Raw genomic sequence first — 20,138 nt, 5'->3', positions numbered from 1 at the left:
AAGTAATTTGATATAGGAGGTAAATAAATTAAGAAAGAAAAAACTTTTATTAAGGTAATAGAGGTCTCTACTGTTTTAGAGATGTATGGCGACTTTAAATAAATAAATAAATATATATATATATATATATATATATATATATATATATATATATATATATATATATATATATATATATATATATATTTATATATAAAATAACCAATATTATTTCTTAAGTTGATACTTATCTTTGTCTATTACATTTTATTCAAGAATAAAAATGAATTCATTGTCTATGGGAGCATTCACAATAGAATTATGTTAAATCGCTTGTTTTCCACCTCAAAGAACTCGGACAGCTAATTACGACGCAGATTTGTGAACGTTACATAAGTTACAGGATGGCCAGAAAAACGTGCGAATTTTAAAAACTCATTGCACGTTAAAGACACGCAGAGGCAGGAAGAGGGTAGTCGGAATTGTTAACTTGGTCCTAGGAAATTTAGTCGTCGAAGTAGCAGAGACCTTTTTAAAAGTTAAATTTAATAGTGTAATAATTTTATAAAAGGTCCCCCCCCCCCGATTTTTATAAAAGGACCCCGTCACTCTTTGGTGACAATTTACGGTAAAAGAGGTGGGGTTGAAACAGCGTTTTGATTATTGAGTCGGGAGCTCAGTCAGTCGTTCCATAACCATCGGGGTGATAAGTTGTCTAGTGGGAACTATGCCAGTTAACCGATAAAAGTGTTAAAAGTGGAATAAAAGTATTTTCTGTGCTGTAAATCGGAGGTTTTCTGATATTTTTTAATCTGTACAAGATGGCAGATAAAAGTGTTAAAAGTGGAATAAAAGTATTTACTATGCTGTGAAGTGGATTTTTTATGATAGTAATAACTTAAAATTAAAAGAAAATTCGTGTGTTTAAAAAAAAAAAATTTTTTTCGATGTGATGGTTTGTGTACTGACTGTACCTGATATCACAAGCAACACTTACCCTGAATGCCATATTGAATGTGAGGAGCAGAGTCTACAAGCTGCGATATGGCATTAAACAGCCCCTTGTAGTCCAAATTGGGATACAGAGCCATACGCTCTGCATCGCTGTCAGCATCTCGTATCATCTCCAGGGGTGAACGTGGAACATCTTTGAGTACGCCTTGAAGTTAAATAGGTAAGAAATTTAAAAATAGAACCTCTAAATATTATTTCTTCTTTTTTACCACACCTCCACAAATTAGTGCTCGAATTTTGACTATTCGGGATTTTTTAAGTACAGTGAAGGCAACATTACTTCATTGTCAGCGGCGCATCGAAAAGGGGAATTCCGCAGAAATAAAATAGTTCCGTTACATCGATATAAATACTGGCGCAGCTCGAATGTATACTTTCTAATTCTTGATGAAATACTTTTACTTCGGACTTCCTGTAATTATTACCCCAAGGCCTGCCGGTCCAAGGAATAATTCTACACGGAATAATCTCACATACAGTATTCCTGGACCATTACAATATCAATTTTTCATCATCATTTAAGATGACCAATGATGGTCAATGACTGCTTATTCTTTTTCTTTGCCGTATCCACTTGAATCGCTCTAGCCAGAAGATGCTGAGAAACTGTTCAGGAATATGGTTTATAGGAGCTATCGTAAGCGGCGCATTGAAAAGGGGAATCCCGCGCCAGAGCGCTCTATATTTAAATCGGGCGAAAGAGAGCGCTCTGCAGTACTTCCTGCCTTGTGATTGGCTGACGGTTTTTGTTGATGGGATATTATTTTAATAGTTTTAAAAATCTGTATAAATATGGGCTAAGTTTGATCAATATACACACTTCTACTTTGGACTTCGTGTTATCATTACCTCCGAGACCAACCGGCCTTAATGAGAATCCCACAGATATTATTTTTTTTTTTTCAAGTTCAGTCACATTAACAACTTTACACGTACATGAAAACAAGACAGTATATCGTTATACTTTAGCCTTACATTTATAATAACTGTGCACATTTTTTATTTAAAATAAATACGAAAAAATGTAGTAGTTTGAAATTGTAACGCCATTTTCGGAGATGATTTTACTGCATTTGGCTATGGTAAGTTTATTCTTTGTCTTACCAGTGAACCGAGACTTGCAGTCGTTTGTCGCAGGTTCAATTCCCCATATACAATCTTACATAATTCACTCTTTGTGCCTTAATTATACAGGATTCCCATTGCTCACAAAAAAGTTTCCAAAGGATGGGCGGCAATGTCTTCTGCGTACCATAATATCACACTGCGATCGCCAACCCGCCTGCTAAGCGTGGCGATTGTGGTATAGAGACCTATGGAGAGACCCTTAGGTATCTTTGGTAGAGGCCTCTGCTTTGCAGTGGGCATCTAAAAGCTAAGATGACGCCAACGAAGTACATTATCCAGTGTGTATTATCAGTTTGAAGTTCGTTGTGGGTTCTTCTAAGCGGATTTAGAACTTGCTTAGTTTTAAGTTGAAGTATGTGTGGCGATGCATGCGCTTGATTTCCGAACGATGCGACAACATTAAGACAGACATCAGACAAAATGTTCGACAGCCGTTCAAAAACCAAGTCCTAGTCGGAGTAGAAATCGGCTCGAGTATCATAGGAGTAACCAACCCCCGATCATTCTGGATAGAAGCATTACTGGAGTTTCTTCTGCAGCTTCTCCCAACACTGATGATTGTACGAAATGGTAGTAACGTAAGCCTAATAATAAAATAGCTGTCGACCAATTCGAGGTTCGACCCTCTAGCCCGCCATTAAGACGGAGTACTAAAGAGTGCTATCAACGAAAGTCCAAGTCGAGGTCTCCTCACAGGGATCCCTGATCCTAATCACTCCAAGAAGCGTCCATCGAAGCATTCTAAGAGTTTGTCGGTCTTTCAATCCGGTGAAATTTTAGTATGTAGCCCGAACCTAGGCTTCCTAGCAGGCTCTTGAGGTTTACATTCTTAAAAGAGGTATTAGTCTAAACGCCCTAAGCGCTATGCCCCTCGCCACGCACCTGTTGATTCTGCAAATTGTATTTGGGCAGCAGAGCACGTCAGGTAAAAAAAACTTATAATTGAACGCTAAATACCCTACGTCACTCCTTAGCGCGCGCTACTTGAAGTCATGCGACCCGCATTGGAAATATTAAGCTGTTAGATTTTACTGTGGGTTTATATAACCTATGTATAACATTATACGAGACAAAAACAACTATCCTGGTTTCAATACACCAGAAGACAATATCCCATAACCCCATTGAGCTTAGTTTATTCTCCAGTATATATCACTATAGTTTGATTGGTTACTTCTGGATTCTTCTCAGATAAGAGCGCATTTAGAACCTTCAGTTTTAAGTTGAAGAATGCTACTATACGGGAGCTCAATCTAATTATAGTTTGTATGAAATGGGCGCTTATCATGCATTTTCATGACCTGCACAATAGTTCACTGTAAATGGTCTTATTTGCGTAATAATATGAATTAATAAACATGTGTCCAATCTACCCGAGATACTCACTAAGAAGTGTCTGTGAGAAATATTTGACGGTGTTCGCGATGTCCACGCCGGACGGCAGCGGCGGTATGTTGTGCATCAATCGAAGCTGGAAGTCATAAAGACTTCGTATTTTCGCAGTAACTGTCGATCAAATGGAAATCGCCAAAAAAAACTAATATTACTTCCAAGTATAAATAAATACATTTAAAAAAACTTTTAAGTTAAACGGTTTTTTGATATCCATATTGTGGTGGTTGTGGAAAAATATGTACCTAGTCCGCCATATTGGAACGGCGTCCATCTTGAATTTTAAGTTTTGACATAATCATCGTGTTTTACTAGTGTAGCCTTTTCATTTGATACTCATATAGAGGGGGTTAAGAAAAAATATGTAATCCGCCATTTAGTATCGGCGGCTATCTTAGATTTATAATGTTATTGATTTTTTTCTATTGTATTGTCATCTAAATTAAATATCTGTACCAAATTTCAGATCAATCTGACAACGGGAAGGTTCTTAAATTTCAATTTCTAATTTTGTCCCAAATAAATTCCGTACGGGTCAAACTAAATAAAACCGTTTAAATACACCCTCCTCCTATATTAAATTCATCTCGAAAATGCCATTTCATGTTGACGTAAGTAAAACATGAACAAATATTTTAATTATCTAAACAATTAAAATATTTAAGTCATAAATATATGTCTTAATGTAAAATTTAAACAAAGATTTTATTTTTTGTCCATAGTCGTAAATATTGGCAGTTTGGATCACTTATCATGATGGAATATCCCGCCATTTTTTTGACATATGTCAATTCGTCATAATGTAAATTTACTTTCAATTATCTATATTAGTTTGTATAGAGAAATTTAAAAATAGTCAATTTTTGTTACATTATCTTCTTTAATGTATACCTCATTAAATAAACAATAATTTAAAAAAATGTTTTATACTTACACCTATTTTAATTTATTAATAAATTGTGATGATATTTTCTAAAATAACTAGTAATAAAAAATAAAAAATTTGCTATTTTAACTAGACTCTAACGAATTAAAAGGTTGATAGTAGGACAGATCTATCTAAAACTAATAAACCAATGCATTTGTAATCTAACAATTATAAAGAAATAAAATAGACAATTTTATTGCAACTTAAGGATGGCAACACAAATAAAATTCAAATTTTTAAAATATTTTCTTTATTTGTAAATACAACACAGCAGGAACATGCTGAACAAAGCAATTAAGAAGCAAAATCTACATTATCTGTGTTTTAATTAAAGATGAATATCTTTTTAATTAAAGTGATATAAACTCATTTATGCATCTGTATATTCCTAAGGCAGTCAACTTATAGCCAGCTTGTAATTTGAAAGAAAGGTGAGCTAAAAAAGAGATCATGTTTTGAACCTATTGAAGTTATTATTTGAAATTAATGTATTCAGGACTAATTTTGTCCTAGCAGATATTTTTTATTGTTATATACTCTTTATATAAGTATAAAGAGTATATAACAATATATGAGTATATAATAATATACGTTATATACTCTTTATATAAGATATTGTTATATATCTTTAGATATTGCTTAACCAGTGATACTCATTAATATTAAAAGATTATTTATTAACTTTTTACATTGATACTGATATTTAATATTATTTGTACTAGGAACAATATCCATATTTTTATCTATTTTAATTTTTTTAAATCTCAACTTATATACAGGATGATTAATTATAGTTATAAAAGCTTTAAAACTTTTACACCTATTTCTAATCAACCAACATAAAGTGTTGTATTTTGAAATATGACACATTAATTAAATTTTTCTATTGTAATGCAACTGGCCAATAACTTATATCAGTACAAAGTTTGCAAGGAGAGATAAAAATCAATAATTCATATTTTTATGTAGTAATTATCAAAATGTTTATTCTCACTATATTATCATTTTATTTATTTCTGAAAACAGTGATTTTTGGATAGTATATTCTGTAAATTAATTAACAGCAAATGAGCTATGTACTAGGCTCTTTAAACCTTTTATATCTATAACTAATCAAACTATATATAAGTACTGGTGTATTTCAAAATATATTTCTTATAATTTCAAATACATTAAACATATAACATTTCAGTATACACTGTTTTACAGACATTTACACATGTACAACATAAACATATATAAAGCCACAAGGGGGTGAAAGGAAACATCAAAGTCAGTCGGAAGAGCACACATATGGGTAACATTTACATAAGTTTCGGAGTTAAAGTATAAAGAGATAATCGGAATAATATTCTGGACAACAGAGACTCACAAGTTATATGCAGCTAAAGGCTATGTGTGTATTTTGAAAAAAATTGTATGTTTTCTTAATATCATATAAAAATTGTCTGATATTAACAAATAAATATACTACAAGCCATATTAATGATAAATATATTGTGAGTATATAAGAAAGGTTTACATGTTTATATATGATATATATAAATATGAAGAACAAGAGTACAGAGGGTAGTTTGGAGGGGAAAACATTGAGTATACAAGATGCCTCACACACCAGTATTGAGGACACACAACAAGGCAAATTTAACAGCAGCTTGTCACAGACAAAGCGAGGAGAAGACAGATGGGTGTGTGCATCGGAGACAACATATACGGCCCGTCACAACGAGCTCACCTTTCTGATTCAACGGCTCCATAAGAAGCTGCATATCGAACTGCGTGGACTGCATTACACACACAAAAAGCGTTCACTAAGAATGGGGCCGGATCGGAAACGGTCCCTTACGATCCTCTGAAAAAGAAACGTTTTAAATGTGCATGCAGACTCGCCTCGGCCAAAGGGAAAGGTAGTTCTCATTGAATACTCCTTTAAACACATCTTCAGCGGTTAAATTTCATATTATAATGGATATTAATAGAACTTTAAACACGATCCGCGTCTTATAACCAAAAGATAAAATCACCAGATTACAAAATAAAAAAAAATTGTTTAGACTAGTTGGCACACAGCTTTGTAAACCAAAACACTTTCACAAACAAAAATGGCTATTTAATCGCATAACACAATCACTTTTGATAATCTCCACAAGTATTTATAAAACTAACTTCCCTTTAAACCGCGGCAGAGGGCTTATTAAGTTATTATGGCAATGAAGCGACGCCAAAATAATATTTCGCTTACATGCTGCGGCCCTTGTACCCATATTTATAAGCTGTATCTTGAAACTGCCTTGCATTTGAATGTCCTTCGCTCGCACGCAATGAAACGGACGGGAACCAAATCGATAACATCAATATAGGTACAGGATAGAGCTAAAGTCCTACAGCAGTCGCCTGGGTGAAAGAGATGAGGCCTAAATCTAGATTTTCTCGTCTCTTCGTTCTATCGATCGCGTCGCGTTTGATTTCTGCGCGCGCATTTTTCAAACGTCATAAATATGGCCGGCTTCGATGACGTATCGACATTGTGTTCAGAAATTGCAGCGAAAGACATTTGTCAGTCAGACAGATTGAGATTTTTTGAATTAAATTTTATTATACTATCTACCCCATTTAATAAAAAAAATAATTAATAAGTTCTTTTAATGTTAATGCTTTGATGTTTATCATAAAGTGCGTCACGGAGACAATTACTAAAAAAATTGTTACAAAATGTAATTAATTTTTTTGACCTTTCATGAGTCGCTGAAATATTTATTGACGAAAGACATTTTATTTTTGTTCAAATATTCAATGGTCAGTTCGACAAAAATATAACTATACATAATTATACGTAAATTTTTCTTTGTCAAACGAATCAGAACAAAATCAGGTTTGTACATTATTGAGATCAAATGTTTTTTATAGACTATAAAAGGTAAACATTTTTAAGTTATTTTTAAAACACTTTGCAGATATGAAATGGACACAATGATATGTTGATCACTTTAAATTTTATTCTATGTTGATCACTTTAAATTTTATTCTAATTTGAATGGTAAAATAACCTTAATAAAACAAAAGATTATTTTAAATTCTGTAGAACGTCCATAGTTTAATTTTACTCGTTACTGGTGTTTCTTTTTATTTAATTTATTAGATGTTAACAGATTTTTCGCGGTATCATTTACATTTTGGTTATTTTCATTTGTTTTTTTTATAAGCTGCGTACTATAGATTTCAATTTTTTTAAAACCTTATTTTTCTGAGACACTAATTGGTGATTATTGTCCACTTGACAGACAAATCAAATACGTAAATAAGAAATCTGACGCATCGTGTCGATTTACAATGTTTTGCTTTTATAAAATGGATATTGTTAAAAATTTTTGGAAAATGTGGAAGAAATATAAAAATGTCACAAATTAGATAATAATTAAAAATCTTCAAGCTAAATTTAGAGGTTTGCTATTACCTATCTTATTTATCTATTAATATTTTTATATTTAATTAAAACCAAAATTAATAAAGGTTATGATTTTTTTTCCACAAACTAAAACACTCTTTTTTTAAAAAAGAAAATAAGAAATGAAAAGAATGATATTAAAGTAATTAGCTTAAACTCGGAATGCTTATTATATTTTAAAATTAATGATTTAAAGTATAATAGCTTCTAATTTTTATGTAAAATATTTCTGATATTATAATATCAGAATATTGTTTATATAATTTGTTTTATAATAAATTCGTACAGTGTAATGTTTTAAAATACTATTTCAAGTATTGTCTCAGATTGTCATTATTCTTTTTTAAACTTTGTTTTTGGCAATTCGAGGCAATGCCATAAATATTTATTGATTATTTATTGTTGAAGTTGTTAGGCAATAAAAGAGCAGTACAATATATGTTTTTATTGTCAAAATTGGCTATATCACAAACTGGGTCACCTATAATATACAATCACAGACATGCCGCAGAGGTTGCCACCGATGAAATACAATATCTTCAAAAATATAAAATATACTTTTGCCGTGACAAAAATATAATTTTTACCGCCTCTACGATTCTATGTACAACATTATACAAAACAACATCACTTCGGAAAATTCTCAACCGTCCACAATAACATGTAACGAGTGCAAATTCACTACAATGCTCGGCCGGCGTAGTTTATTGACTCATGCGCGGTTGGCATTGAAAATAAATGGTCTTGGACCATTATGTCATCAACGGGTGTCCATAGCCCCGGCGAGCGCCTGTTGTATCACGAGCTGCTGGGCGCTTATCAGCTTTTTCAATTCCCTCACTTCCTGCGTCAGCTGCCTCACGTTCTCCGAAGTCTCGTCAAGCCTCGCCTGAAGGCTTCCCAGCCCAGAATATCCATACTCCCTGTAACTCGAGTCATTATTATTTTCATACTTCTTGAAACATGAATATGTTCCCGTAGTGGATCCGTTCGAAGATATGGTGTGACCGTACTGCTTTCTCATCTTTGCAATGTCATACGCTGCCATCATTATATCCCTTGGTAATCTCTTCTCGCTTGGATTAAGCGGTTTCACGCTGAGGACAACTCTGTAAGCTTGGGGAGAAACTAACGCAGAAGAATGGAGAATTTTCAGAAGACATTTAGGCAAATATCCATTGAAGAGTGCCAGTTCCATATACGAAATTAGTTTCGTCTGCCTCACAAGCTTAGAAAGACCGGCAGTTTTCCTCAATCCTTGAATGTCATGAACAGCAATACCAACGAGTAGATTCATCAGAACCACTGTAACGAACATGAGGAATAATACGTAAGTTATTTGCGCCGAAAATTCCAGTAGCACTGGTGGATCATTTCCGTCTGGTTCATTCAGCAGTAAATCCAAGTTCAGCTCGCCTATCATCATGGTTAACACCGTTATGAAGCCCATAAATGGGTTAGCAAACGAAGAAGAGTCCGGGAAAATTACGCAGAAGCTTATGGTGAAACCGATCAAAATGCAGGAGTATGCCATGAGGAGTTTTGCGAATTCCTTCTGAACCTTCTGGTACATGGCAACGTAGGTACCAAATACAGGCAATTGTCCGATCATCATCATCAGATTAGTCCATCCAGCGAGGACAGCGAAGGCGCCGACGTGGTTCTGCCAAGTGTACGTTATGTTTGTATAGATGTACGATATTAAAAACACACTGATTATCACAAACCATTCTATTATGTTCTCAGATTGCATCAGGTATTGTTTCACAGTTGAATAGCCCGCTATACCGTACACTTTCCTGAAGATTTCAAATATAGTTATCCCCGCCAGCACCCACCATTGCATTTCTATCACGAATGGGTTCTTCCTCAACAAGTCTCCTAGGATCGACTGCTTCTGACACAGCTCCTGCTCTTGTATAGTTTCTTCCATGTCTTTACTCCCGTTGTAGCAGTTGTGAGCCAACGCGGTCAGTACGTACAAAGTAAGACATAAAACGAATATAAAACTCAAGAACAACCGCGCCACGTAATATTTACGAATCTTCTCCCATTTAATGTAGAGAAACGCAGAGCATAACGGATGGAGTAATACTTCTTTCTGTCCTTCGTCTACGAAGGTGTTGAGATAACTAATTTCTCGAGGGTAACAATGCTGGAGTATGCTCCGGAAGTCTAGCTCTAGTTCCACCTCTCTGTTGCTGGTCTGCGAGTGGTGTAGTGTTATCGCACAGTCCAGCTTTCTCGTTACCATTGCGAGAGACGCCGGCGTTTTCCGCGCTATTACGTTCAGAGCAGAGTTCCCTTTCTTCGATCTCGTTGTTACATCAGCGCCGTGGTAAATAAGGGTCTCTACGCATGCAGAGAGTCCGTCCAGTGCGGCAAGATGAAGAGGTGTGAAACCGTACTCATCCTTCTGGTTAACGTTCGCACCCCAGCTTATTAAAGTTTCGATGATGTCGCATGCGCTGTCTGACTTGCCGATGGCGGCGTGGAGAGGTGTTCTCATATCGAAATCCATGGAATTAGGCTCAGCGTTACCTTTTCTCAGTAAAGATTCCACACACTCCAAACTGGCAGATCGTGCAGCTAAATGTAGTGCAGTGAAACCGCGGTGATTTTTTAAGCTCGCGTCGGCACCCTTGGTTAGAAGTAAATCCACACAATCCGCGAATCCACCATCGGCAGCCAGATGCAGGGCTGTCGACTCTCTATCGCCGACACGTGTTCGTACATTAGCGTCAGCGCCGGGCGTTTCCAAAAGAATAGCAAGGCATTGTATCATTCCAAGATCGGCAGCCAGGTGTATCGCATTGGTGCCGCCCGGTTCTATGAGATTAACGTCGATGCCGTGCGATATGAACAGTTTCAGGCACTCGACGGAGTTGGCTCTGACAGCGCAGTGTAGCAAGCCGCCTTCGCAATTGACGTACTTGACGGCCGCGTGCACGGACGCCCCGCGACTGATTAGTAAATTAGCCACTTGCACTGAATTTCCGAACGCGGCACAATGGAGCGGCACGAAGCAACGTGGCATGTAATTGGGGTCCGCACCGCACGCGAGCAGGTAGCCAGCGCACTCCAGCGAGCCGCTGAAGGCCGCGGCGTGCAGCGGCGACAGTCCTAGCGCGTCGAAGTATAACGGATCCGCTCCCGTCTCTATTAACGCTGGCAGTAATTGGTCAAGTCTGAGGAAAGCCGCCCAGAATAGACAGACATTCCTCTCGGCTTCGGTAGCATTCTTGAATGTGGTGATAGCGGCGTCGGTGGCGATGGCGCCGGACTCGAGCTCGTCCAGGAGGCGCAGGCGGCCGCCGACGGCCCGCATCTGCTCGTGCGCGCTCTGACGTAACGAGTCGCCGCAGATGTGCGCAGTTAGGTCGAGGGGCGGTTCCTCGAAGCTGTCGTACATGTTGGGGGCGCTTTCGGCCGGGGGTGATGAGCCGGCGAGGACGTACTCGAGGTGCCCCGTGGACGGGTAGGCCCTCTCGAGGGACTCCTCATCGGGGGGCTGCTGCGCGCGCGCGGGGGATGAGAGCGCGCGCGCGATGCGCTGCCGGCGCTGCATGGCGTCGGGCGGCGCGTCCTCGGCGTCGGGCGGCGGGCGGCGCGAGCGCAGCCAGCGCCGCGGCAGGAGGCTGCGCGCTGTGGGCATGCGGGCGGTTGGCGCGTCACTGAGCGCTGCCGCTATTGTCCGACAATTGCGACGGAAAGAATGAATCGCGCGCACCTTTTTGATCTAAAGGTGCTTCCACACGTGAGGACTTGACATATATTCAAGTTCATTTTTAATAATTTACTGTTATTGGTAACATGTATGCAACGATATGTCCTAATATATAGCGAGAGCAGTCGAGTAGCTACATTAAACAAGTTTTCTTTTAGCCTAAATTCAAATTCTTTTTATTTTAAGGATTTACTCTTGTTAACGTCAAGTGGAGTCTAATATCTGTTCAAATAAAATGCCTCTGGACTGAAATTCATCACGGCTACGTATTTTTTAAATAATATGAAATGACATATTTAGTATATTATTTTAATAATCATTGAAAGAACCGGTAGCGGCTACACTATGTCATAGTCAACGGCGCATCAAAAAAGTTGCAGACATTTTCCGTCGCTCTCACACAAACGACACATGTGATTGGTTGTAAAGTAAGGACTGTGATTGGTTGTGTAAATTAAGCTAGATCAAGGGCTTATTAAAGTAGATTTAATGTTTGGTGTAAATACAGGGTCTCTGCAAATAAATTTCACTCTCTATGCAAACGACGTCGACTGCCCGACCCCGTCGTCGTGAACAGCGCTGGAAATCCGAGTTGGGTTCAGTATCCTTCTTTAGATTGCCGAATGGTCAACACTGACCTCTAATCCTCACTCCACACGCACTACACCAACATCAACACTGACACGACCAGGTAAGCCTCATCTTATCTGCGTCAACCTCCATCAGAATGTCAAATGTAGGTTCTGAAACATTAAGGCTTTAGTTTATAGTATAGTTCACGGATGCTTCCGCTCCGTGAACTCATATCTGATAAAGCTGTAAAAGCCTTACGACTGCCAGCATTAACTTCATCGAAACATTAAAAATTAAATTCAATCTGTTCTCTGCGTTCGAAATTTACTTTTAATTTCAAGAGACAAGTTTCTTTAAATATTGTATTTGTCACACTTCCTGTGTAAATATGTAATAATTTTGTTGATTACAATACATTACAGTACCATCTTGAATCCAGTGAATGTAATTAAAATGCCTTGAGGTCTACAATATTTGTCCGAAAAAAAAAATGTTTGCGCGTCGTCTGTAACAGACCTTAAGTAAGTTAACTAACAACGCAACAGCTCGTCTCGGCCTGTGTTCGAGTGTGCGCTCCTGTAATCTTATATCGTGAATATGAACATTTAACGTTATTAAAAATGGTTAGAATAACTAACCTAGTTTATTATAACAAAATGAAATTATCGTTAAAAGATACAAAACGTAACTTCCCATAGATAAGTTAGGGGAACGAGCGGCCCCCAAAAGCGGGTGCCATAAAAAATCTAGTTTATTAAATAATTATCGATTTATCAAGCCTAGATTAAACCTTATCCTTACTTGAAATTAGTAAATCTAATAGACAACTGTATGCATTACGCTTAGAACAGCCTCCGGTATACCTCTGAATTGCAACAAAATAAAGAAATGTAAGGGATTTTCAATATTATAACTAAATATTGCGTTTAACTCACGTGGTTCTAACACGGATCGGTAGATGGCGCCACAGCAAGTGTAATTAAAATCCTGACTCGCGTTTTAAATATCGCCGAGCGGATTATAAGAATCTGCTGGGGTTTTTGGTTTACGGTTTTAGTCCGTGGTCTATTTCCACGGGCTTAATTTCGATGAAGCTGCACAAAACCTAGATCAGCTAGCAACATAACTTTAAATACATCAAATACAAATGGTTTAAGTAAATCTTCACAGTGACCCCAAACTCCCAACGGTCCAGGAATTTTTTCAGGCCTGCTCAAAGACGTACTTTAAGTCGGCTTCCTCACATTCCAACCCACCTTATAGCAAGGGCCTCGTGCTACTCCCCCCGCACCTCAGTAAAGACGAAGAGACTTACTCCTTACGCCAATCATAGGGTTCCCACAGAACACTCGCCACAACACACCCGCTGCAGATACAGCACCAGCAACACCAGCAACCACTGCACGAGCGACATTCAACACAGGTCACCAGGTTATACATAACAAAACAAACTCCACAGACTACGCTACAACATCCGTTTTTAGTGAGCGGCCGCCCGCTCCCTAACCGCGAACAACGTGGACGAACCGTGGTTGGATCCGGCTCACCTGTGGTTTACGCTGCCGTCACAAGCCGCAAGCTTACATAAGTAAGTAACACTTTCTTTCACAGCTCTACTCGTGCAGAGCTGGTACGTGGGAACGTCACCGTGCAACTGGTAGGCGCCCTACCAGCTTTAGTTTGTAAGTTTGAAGTTCACGTACCTTTCCGCTCCGTGAACTTAGTTCAGACGAAGATTTAAAAGCCTTCGGGCTAACAGCGCGCACTTCTACAGAGAATGAGCAAAGTTTAAGCAATTAAATGGACCCTCCCACTTTGTGTACTCAATTCAGACAAAGCTGTAAAAGCCCCCGGGCTAACAGCATCAACTTCAACGTAATATAAGGAGTTGAAATAAGTTCGCAAATTGATGGACTCTTCCACTTCGTGAACTCACTTCAGAGGAACTTCCAAAAGCTCCCGGACTAATAGCATTAACGCCAATAGAAACAGGTTCAAGTAAAACAAATTAGAAAGCAAAACTGGGTACCTAGGAAGATATAAAGACAGAAAAATGAACAAGAAACAAGGTAAATTTAGTTCCCTGGAGGATAAAGTAAATCCTATGGGCGGAAATGTTTCATTTGGCAGCCAATAAGACTATCCGTTTTGAACTAACGCCAAGTGTGGCGTTTACGTATAGTAAGGGAATAAATAGCATGAAAAATACTGGGTTAAGTTTTTTGTGAAATTTTTATAAAAGACCAAGGCACGTTTTGAACTTCCGTGACTTTGAAGACCTCGTTATAGGATAGCTGAATTTCATTACGAATTCCTCTGCCATTGTTCTAATGATGTAGTCAAACGATCACGATCACGAAATAGATAACCTAACGTAGATAAATTGATGAATAAATGTGTAGGAGCTACATTACGTAGTCGTCAGCGGCGCATCAAAAAGGGGAATTCCACAGAAATATAATTCTTTATTTACATCGGCCGAAAGAGAGCGCTGTATAATTCTTCTCGATGCGTGATTGGCTGTCAGTTTTAATTGGTCGATGAATGTTTTCATAATTTTAAGAATCTGTATAAATATAGGCTAATTTTGATCAATATATACACTTCTAATTTGGACTCCATGTTATCATTATCTACAAGACCTACCGGTCCTAGAAAACATGCTGCAAATGTACTTAGGCGTGGCAAATCTCAGTCATGGAATCTTAATTCTAAAAATGCCGGTTTTTATATGAAAATATCCTTTACGGTTGATACGTTAAAGTGATATTGAGGAGTTTGTAGCTCCCACACTAAACGCGAGATCCAACCAACGGCACGTCGCGTTCAAAAACAATAAACGGCGTGCAAGATACGTCGGACTACTGTGGGAAACCTATGTGGTATTATTCCCACAAGTGTTATTATATACAAGTAATATCAATATAAATATTTCGTATGAAACAGCCGTTCGGTTACTATGCACAATAATGTTTTATTTCAGTAAGGATACAGAATTACTCATCTGAAGTGATATCTCACGTGTAATCAACGACTGTTGTTAACTAAAGATTCTCGAATGGCAACTACAAGTGTAGACGCGACGTGGGCCCCAGCTAAGTAGACGACTTAGTTAAGTTCGCGGCGGTATTTCGATGATAGGACTAAAATAATGATGATGAAAAATATAGAGAGACCTCATCATAACTGCAACTAAAAATTCAATAAATCAATGCTCTAACTCCACGAAACAGAACTACATGGCGATATCAAGCAGCAGGGGCAAAAGAATCGAATGGAGAATTACAACGACAACTCTAACAAAAGTGCACGTATGAAAAGAAGTATGACTCTACATCTAAAAAAAATAATCAGCGTCTGAATTGCGGGCTACAAATATATTATTCTGTGGTTCTTTAAGCGTGTAGACGGATAAATAGAACTGATAAATAGTAGGTAGGTAGTAAGGTAGTGAAGTCCATAGCCTGGTTGGCAAGTAAAAGTGTAAAAACGGATATGGTCTTATGTTTCGGGAGGCTACGAAGAGGACCAGGGTAGGACTTTCAATCCCAAGGTGGGCAGACAACCTTGTAAAGGTCGTTCAGTCTAGTATTTAAGCTTCTATTATACAAGTTCTCCATACAAGAAACTTATATGTACATGTGAAGAATTGCTAACAGACCACCTACAGGCTGAGCTAACTTAGTACGTCAGATCACAGAGCGTTCAGATGATCTGAATAAAACGGTCGGTGCCTTAACATCTTTAAAGAAATATAAGCGTTGTTGTTTCGAAAAAATTCCCCATAACTAAATTTTCCTATAATTTCCTATTATTTTATTATGCCATCTAATCAAAATCACATAGACAGACATTTAATACACTGCTCCAGAGTGTTACATGATTTTATTCGTCGCATAAAATAAAAATCAAGGGGTCTTTTAGATCTCCTAACACAATGAACATGTTAAGATCGTTGCAATAGAAGATTCTTTTGGATGGGCGTGTACCACCTTCGTCTTCATCTACACTTTCCATTAGGTGAGATGGAAGACAAACGCCTATTCCATTACAAGTATATAAAAAAATACGTTGGTCCTATTGGCCAATGTCATCAGCGAACATCTCACGTCCGAAATGATAATATAACCATTGTGTTTGTTCGATTTAAATAAAAACAAGTTTGAATCTAATTATATTTTAGTCAATGATTTAAACAAAAATGTATACATTAGATAATCATATTAATTAGATTCCAAATTATATCAAATAAGTTGATTACATTTATTACAATCTTGGGAATAAATATCTTCACCTATTGTTCAATGGTTCAGTACCAAAAATATCTCGTTGGGAACGTCATTTGGGTTTTTATCAACATATTCGAGTGACCTTCATTTAACTTTGAAGTAGGTTTTATTGTTAAATTTAGGTAAAATCATTTCTATAAACCAGCTTTTAGCCGAAATATGGCTGAATCAAAAATAAAAAAAATCATGTCATATCTCTTAATGTCGCTTTCAATATGGTACATTAAAAATTTATTCTTCTCCATTTTCACAGTGATAGCTTCAATGGCATCGTTACTAGGTTGCAGTGCCATTTAGTGGCGAATTACAATGGTACATATATTAGGGTGACCGGAAAGTAATGTCGTTTCTGTCGACATATTTTACAGAAAAACCTATTGATTTTTACCGCTAATTGAACATTTGTATTCTAATTGGCAAAAGGTTGTTGATAACGAAGGTGAATATATTGTTGATAAGAAATAAAAACTTGTAAAATATGCAGTCGTGTGAATTTTACTTAAGAAAGTGACATTACTTTCCGGTCCTCCTATGATGATTATTGTATTATTTGTAGTTTCTGAAATATGACTATGCAATTAACCTTGTGGGGTTTTTACAGCTTCATCGATTACAAGGCAAGCGGTTTGAAAATCTAAAGAAACTAAACTTTATTTTTCTCTTGTCTGTAACTTGGGTACATTGTTTTTTCGACCCTCCGAGTGGTGTTGGGTGAAGCTGTCCTCGATCCGTGGCTGTTGGTTTCGTTTTGGTTGCTTTGGTATATCTCGGTGTGGATGTTTCCTTCTTTCTTATGTTTCTTATTTCTGACCCTCTTACAAAATTAGTTAATAGTATTAGACTCATATATATATCTATGAGTCATATATATATATACATAACGTGCACTGCTGGCGAATCCAGAAGCTTCCGCAGACCTTAAAAAGCCTGAATTGCGAAGGTTCTTCCCCTGGGTTTGCCGTTTCGTGGCCTCCACTCTAGAATTTTAAGGCTCCAGCGGCTTTCAATCATGCTCGATTTATGATCTACCTACTACCTGACTCTGTCACTAATCGGTGAGGCATAGCTCCTGAAGATGCCCCGTAGAGGGGTGAAACACGTGTTAAGTGGTTTAACGGAGGCAGTTGTGTAATTTGCATTGTTTGCCGCATATGCATTTGTCAGTGGGCTGGCGGGCGCTACACTTTGTTGCACGACTACCACTGCATGTGCGAAAGTGGCTTAATATTGGTCCTTTTCTTACTTAGGATGGACTTCCGCAAGGTGACGCCTGATTCCATTGAATAGTTAACAGTATGGATGAATATAAGGATAAAAGCCTTAAAGCTAAGAAATAGTTATAACCAATCACCATGTATACAAGCATTCATTTTATGTTGTGTTTGTGGTCTAAATGCGTCCAAGGGGACGTCATAGTTCATTATAGAATACACCACATTGTGCCTTCTCTCCCATGGCCTTCATACTGTTCAGTGAACAATCACATCCGGATATTGCAGTTTCATTGTGATACTTATTAGTTCCATGATACAAATTGGATACGAGATCTAATTTGTGTCATGGAATTAATCAAAATTGAGATTTGAACTTTTAACAGAACTCTTATTGACCGTCATTTTTTTTTAATTTATTTTATTTTTAACTCTACTCTGCTTCGCAAGGTATTATAGTTGTGGAGAAGAAGCAGGAAGAAACTCCACAACAACACATATTTTAATAAAGTTTAACACAGATTTATACAGATACACTTATGAGATATAGCCTAAATAAAATCAAAACAATCAGGAACACGACACAGGCTACATTACTGCCAGGGATTCTTATCATTTAAATATGCGTTTTGAATTTTGTAAATGGTAGTCCAATAATGTTTTGCGGGATTTTGTTAAATCTGATTTCGTTTATTAAAAATGAAATAGAGACTTTTTGCAGTCGAATCTTTGGTACAGCCTGTTTTTCACGGTGCCTTCTAAATTCACCATGGACATATATAGTCGTATGAGAGAGTAAGATAGTCTATTTGTCGCTGTGTCTGTTTTTAAAAGCAAAGCAAACAATCTTTCCAAATTTAAACTTTTGTTTATCCGGTTTTATTTATTTAAAATATAATAGGTTGAGTAAAAAGTTTCTTCCAATTTTTTATGAAAACTTGAGACAATTTCTTTCAAAGTTTATTTATACTTTTCTATAATATATAGATATTATTTTGTTTGATGATATTTTGCAGACTTGTAGGTAGTGACATGATGGCGCTACTGGCGTTCTGTAGACAATTTCTAATTTATGATAAAAAAAGCAACATACAATTTAACACGTTCACTGCGGCTTGAGGTCGATTCAGCCTCATGGTAGACTTTGCACTGGTGCGGCGCGTAAAACTCGTGTTTTCTCTCTAGTGCGGCGGCTGTTTACACTCAACCGTATGAGATATGACAAAGACAAATATAGCTTTCTTTGTCTGCGAAGCATTGACTCAATATTGTAAAAAAATGATTGAAACATGAGGCAGAAAAGGCCTCAACCGCACTACTAGGAAGTTAGCTTGAGGCTGATTCGACCTCACCCGCACCAGCTGAAAGTTCTTCAAAATTGGGCCCGCAGTGAACGTGTTAAGCAGTCCTCTGTTGATGTTAAGTTGAGACTCCTTTTTTTCTATCGGGGGAAAATCTTCTAGATGGACACTAGATACCCTTATCTCTAGGGGAAGGACGGGGTTATTTGCTATTCCTACCTACTAAAACCTCGTCTGTGGTCGTCTTCGTTACTTTCGAAGTAACCTTTTATCGAACTCGCAGCTGCCGTTCAGTACTGCTGCTAAGTTACATCCATGAAGGAAGCTGTGCCTACCCGAGCTGAACAAGAGACTACTTCGCATTGCTGCCCTTCTTGGGTTGGCATTGAATGGACGATGTAGGCCTGCACCCCCAATTCCCGCAAATCTGATGCCCATTAAGTCGCCTCTTATGACAGGCCCTCCTTCATCCCCACATCTTAGCCCTATTTTTGTGAACACCGGCTTAAAGGTTGATATTGCCTAATGAAAATCTAAAGGTGTAAGGTGAGGGCTACCTCCCAGCCAAATTCTACTTCACCTCCGGATATGACAACTAGGAAGTTCTTCCTTCAAGGGTACACCTCTACACGGGTGAAGCTGTTTCCTACGTGCGAACTTCAATATACCACTGAAATGCAAATGCCCAGTATTTTTATAAAGAAACTAGCTGATCCCGCAAACGTTGTTTTGCAAAAAAAAATTAAAGTTTTTAATTAACAAATAAAAAATAAGGGTTAATCGTAGAGGGGTGAAAATTTAGGGTTATATGTATTTTGGTATGCTGTATCATAATAAAATAAAAACCAAAAAATTTGTTTAAAAAAAAAAATTAGGGGTGGACCACCCTTATCACTTAGGGGTATGGAAAATAGATAGTAGCCGATTCTCATACCTACTGAATACGCATATAAAATTTGGTAAAAATCGGTCGAGCCGTTTCAGAGGAGTTCAAGTTCGAACACCGTGACACGAGAATTTTATATATTAGATTAACGGACCCCTACGTTCCGTGAATTCAGTAGAAGCTGTAAAAGTCCCCGGGCTAGCAACATAAACTTCAATGGAAACAATGTGTGTATATACACACTTCTACCTTTGACTTCGTGTTG

At 37.5% G+C, this 20,138-nt stretch overlaps 2 protein-coding genes across 2 annotated transcripts in view; both read right to left on the bottom strand.

Moving 5' to 3' along the window:
• The window catches only part of unc79 (UNC-79 domain-containing protein), an 82,236-nt gene extending 75,737 nt beyond the window's left edge, over positions 1 to 6,499 (bottom strand). The window contains exons 1-3 of the mRNA XM_068763858.1: positions 6,177 to 6,499; positions 3,508 to 3,627; positions 977 to 1,138 (exon numbers count right to left, since the gene is read on the bottom strand). Of these exons, the coding sequence (XP_068619959.1) occupies positions 977 to 1,138; positions 3,508 to 3,627; positions 6,177 to 6,231 (337 nt within the window). The 5' untranslated portion in view covers positions 6,232 to 6,499. The remainder of the gene's footprint in view (positions 1 to 976; positions 1,139 to 3,507; positions 3,628 to 6,176) is intronic.
• Positions 6,500 to 8,352: 1,853 nt separating this feature from the next.
• On the bottom strand, positions 8,353 to 11,541 carry wtrw (water witch). Its single transcript, XM_068763758.1, has one exon. It carries the CDS (start codon positions 11,539 to 11,541, stop codon positions 8,647 to 8,649), a length of 2,895 nt encoding a protein of 964 aa, XP_068619859.1. The 3' UTR covers positions 8,353 to 8,646.
• Between the last annotated feature and the right edge of the window lie 8,597 nt (positions 11,542 to 20,138).

The sequence above is a fragment of the Battus philenor genome, unplaced genomic scaffold (assembly GCF_028537555.1).
Source record: "Battus philenor isolate CCGP_79_NKW_IND1 unplaced genomic scaffold, ilBatPhil1.0.hap1 SCAF_18, whole genome shotgun sequence".
NCBI lineage: Eukaryota > Metazoa > Arthropoda > Insecta > Lepidoptera > Papilionidae > Battus > Battus philenor.
This window is presented reverse-complemented; position numbering and strand designations above follow the sequence as displayed.

Excerpts from the sequence above, each read along its gene's own strand:
- wtrw (XM_068763758.1), bottom strand. The coding sequence starts at position 11,541 with ATGCCCACAGCGCGCAGCCTCCTGCCGCGGCGCTGGCTGCGCTCGCGC.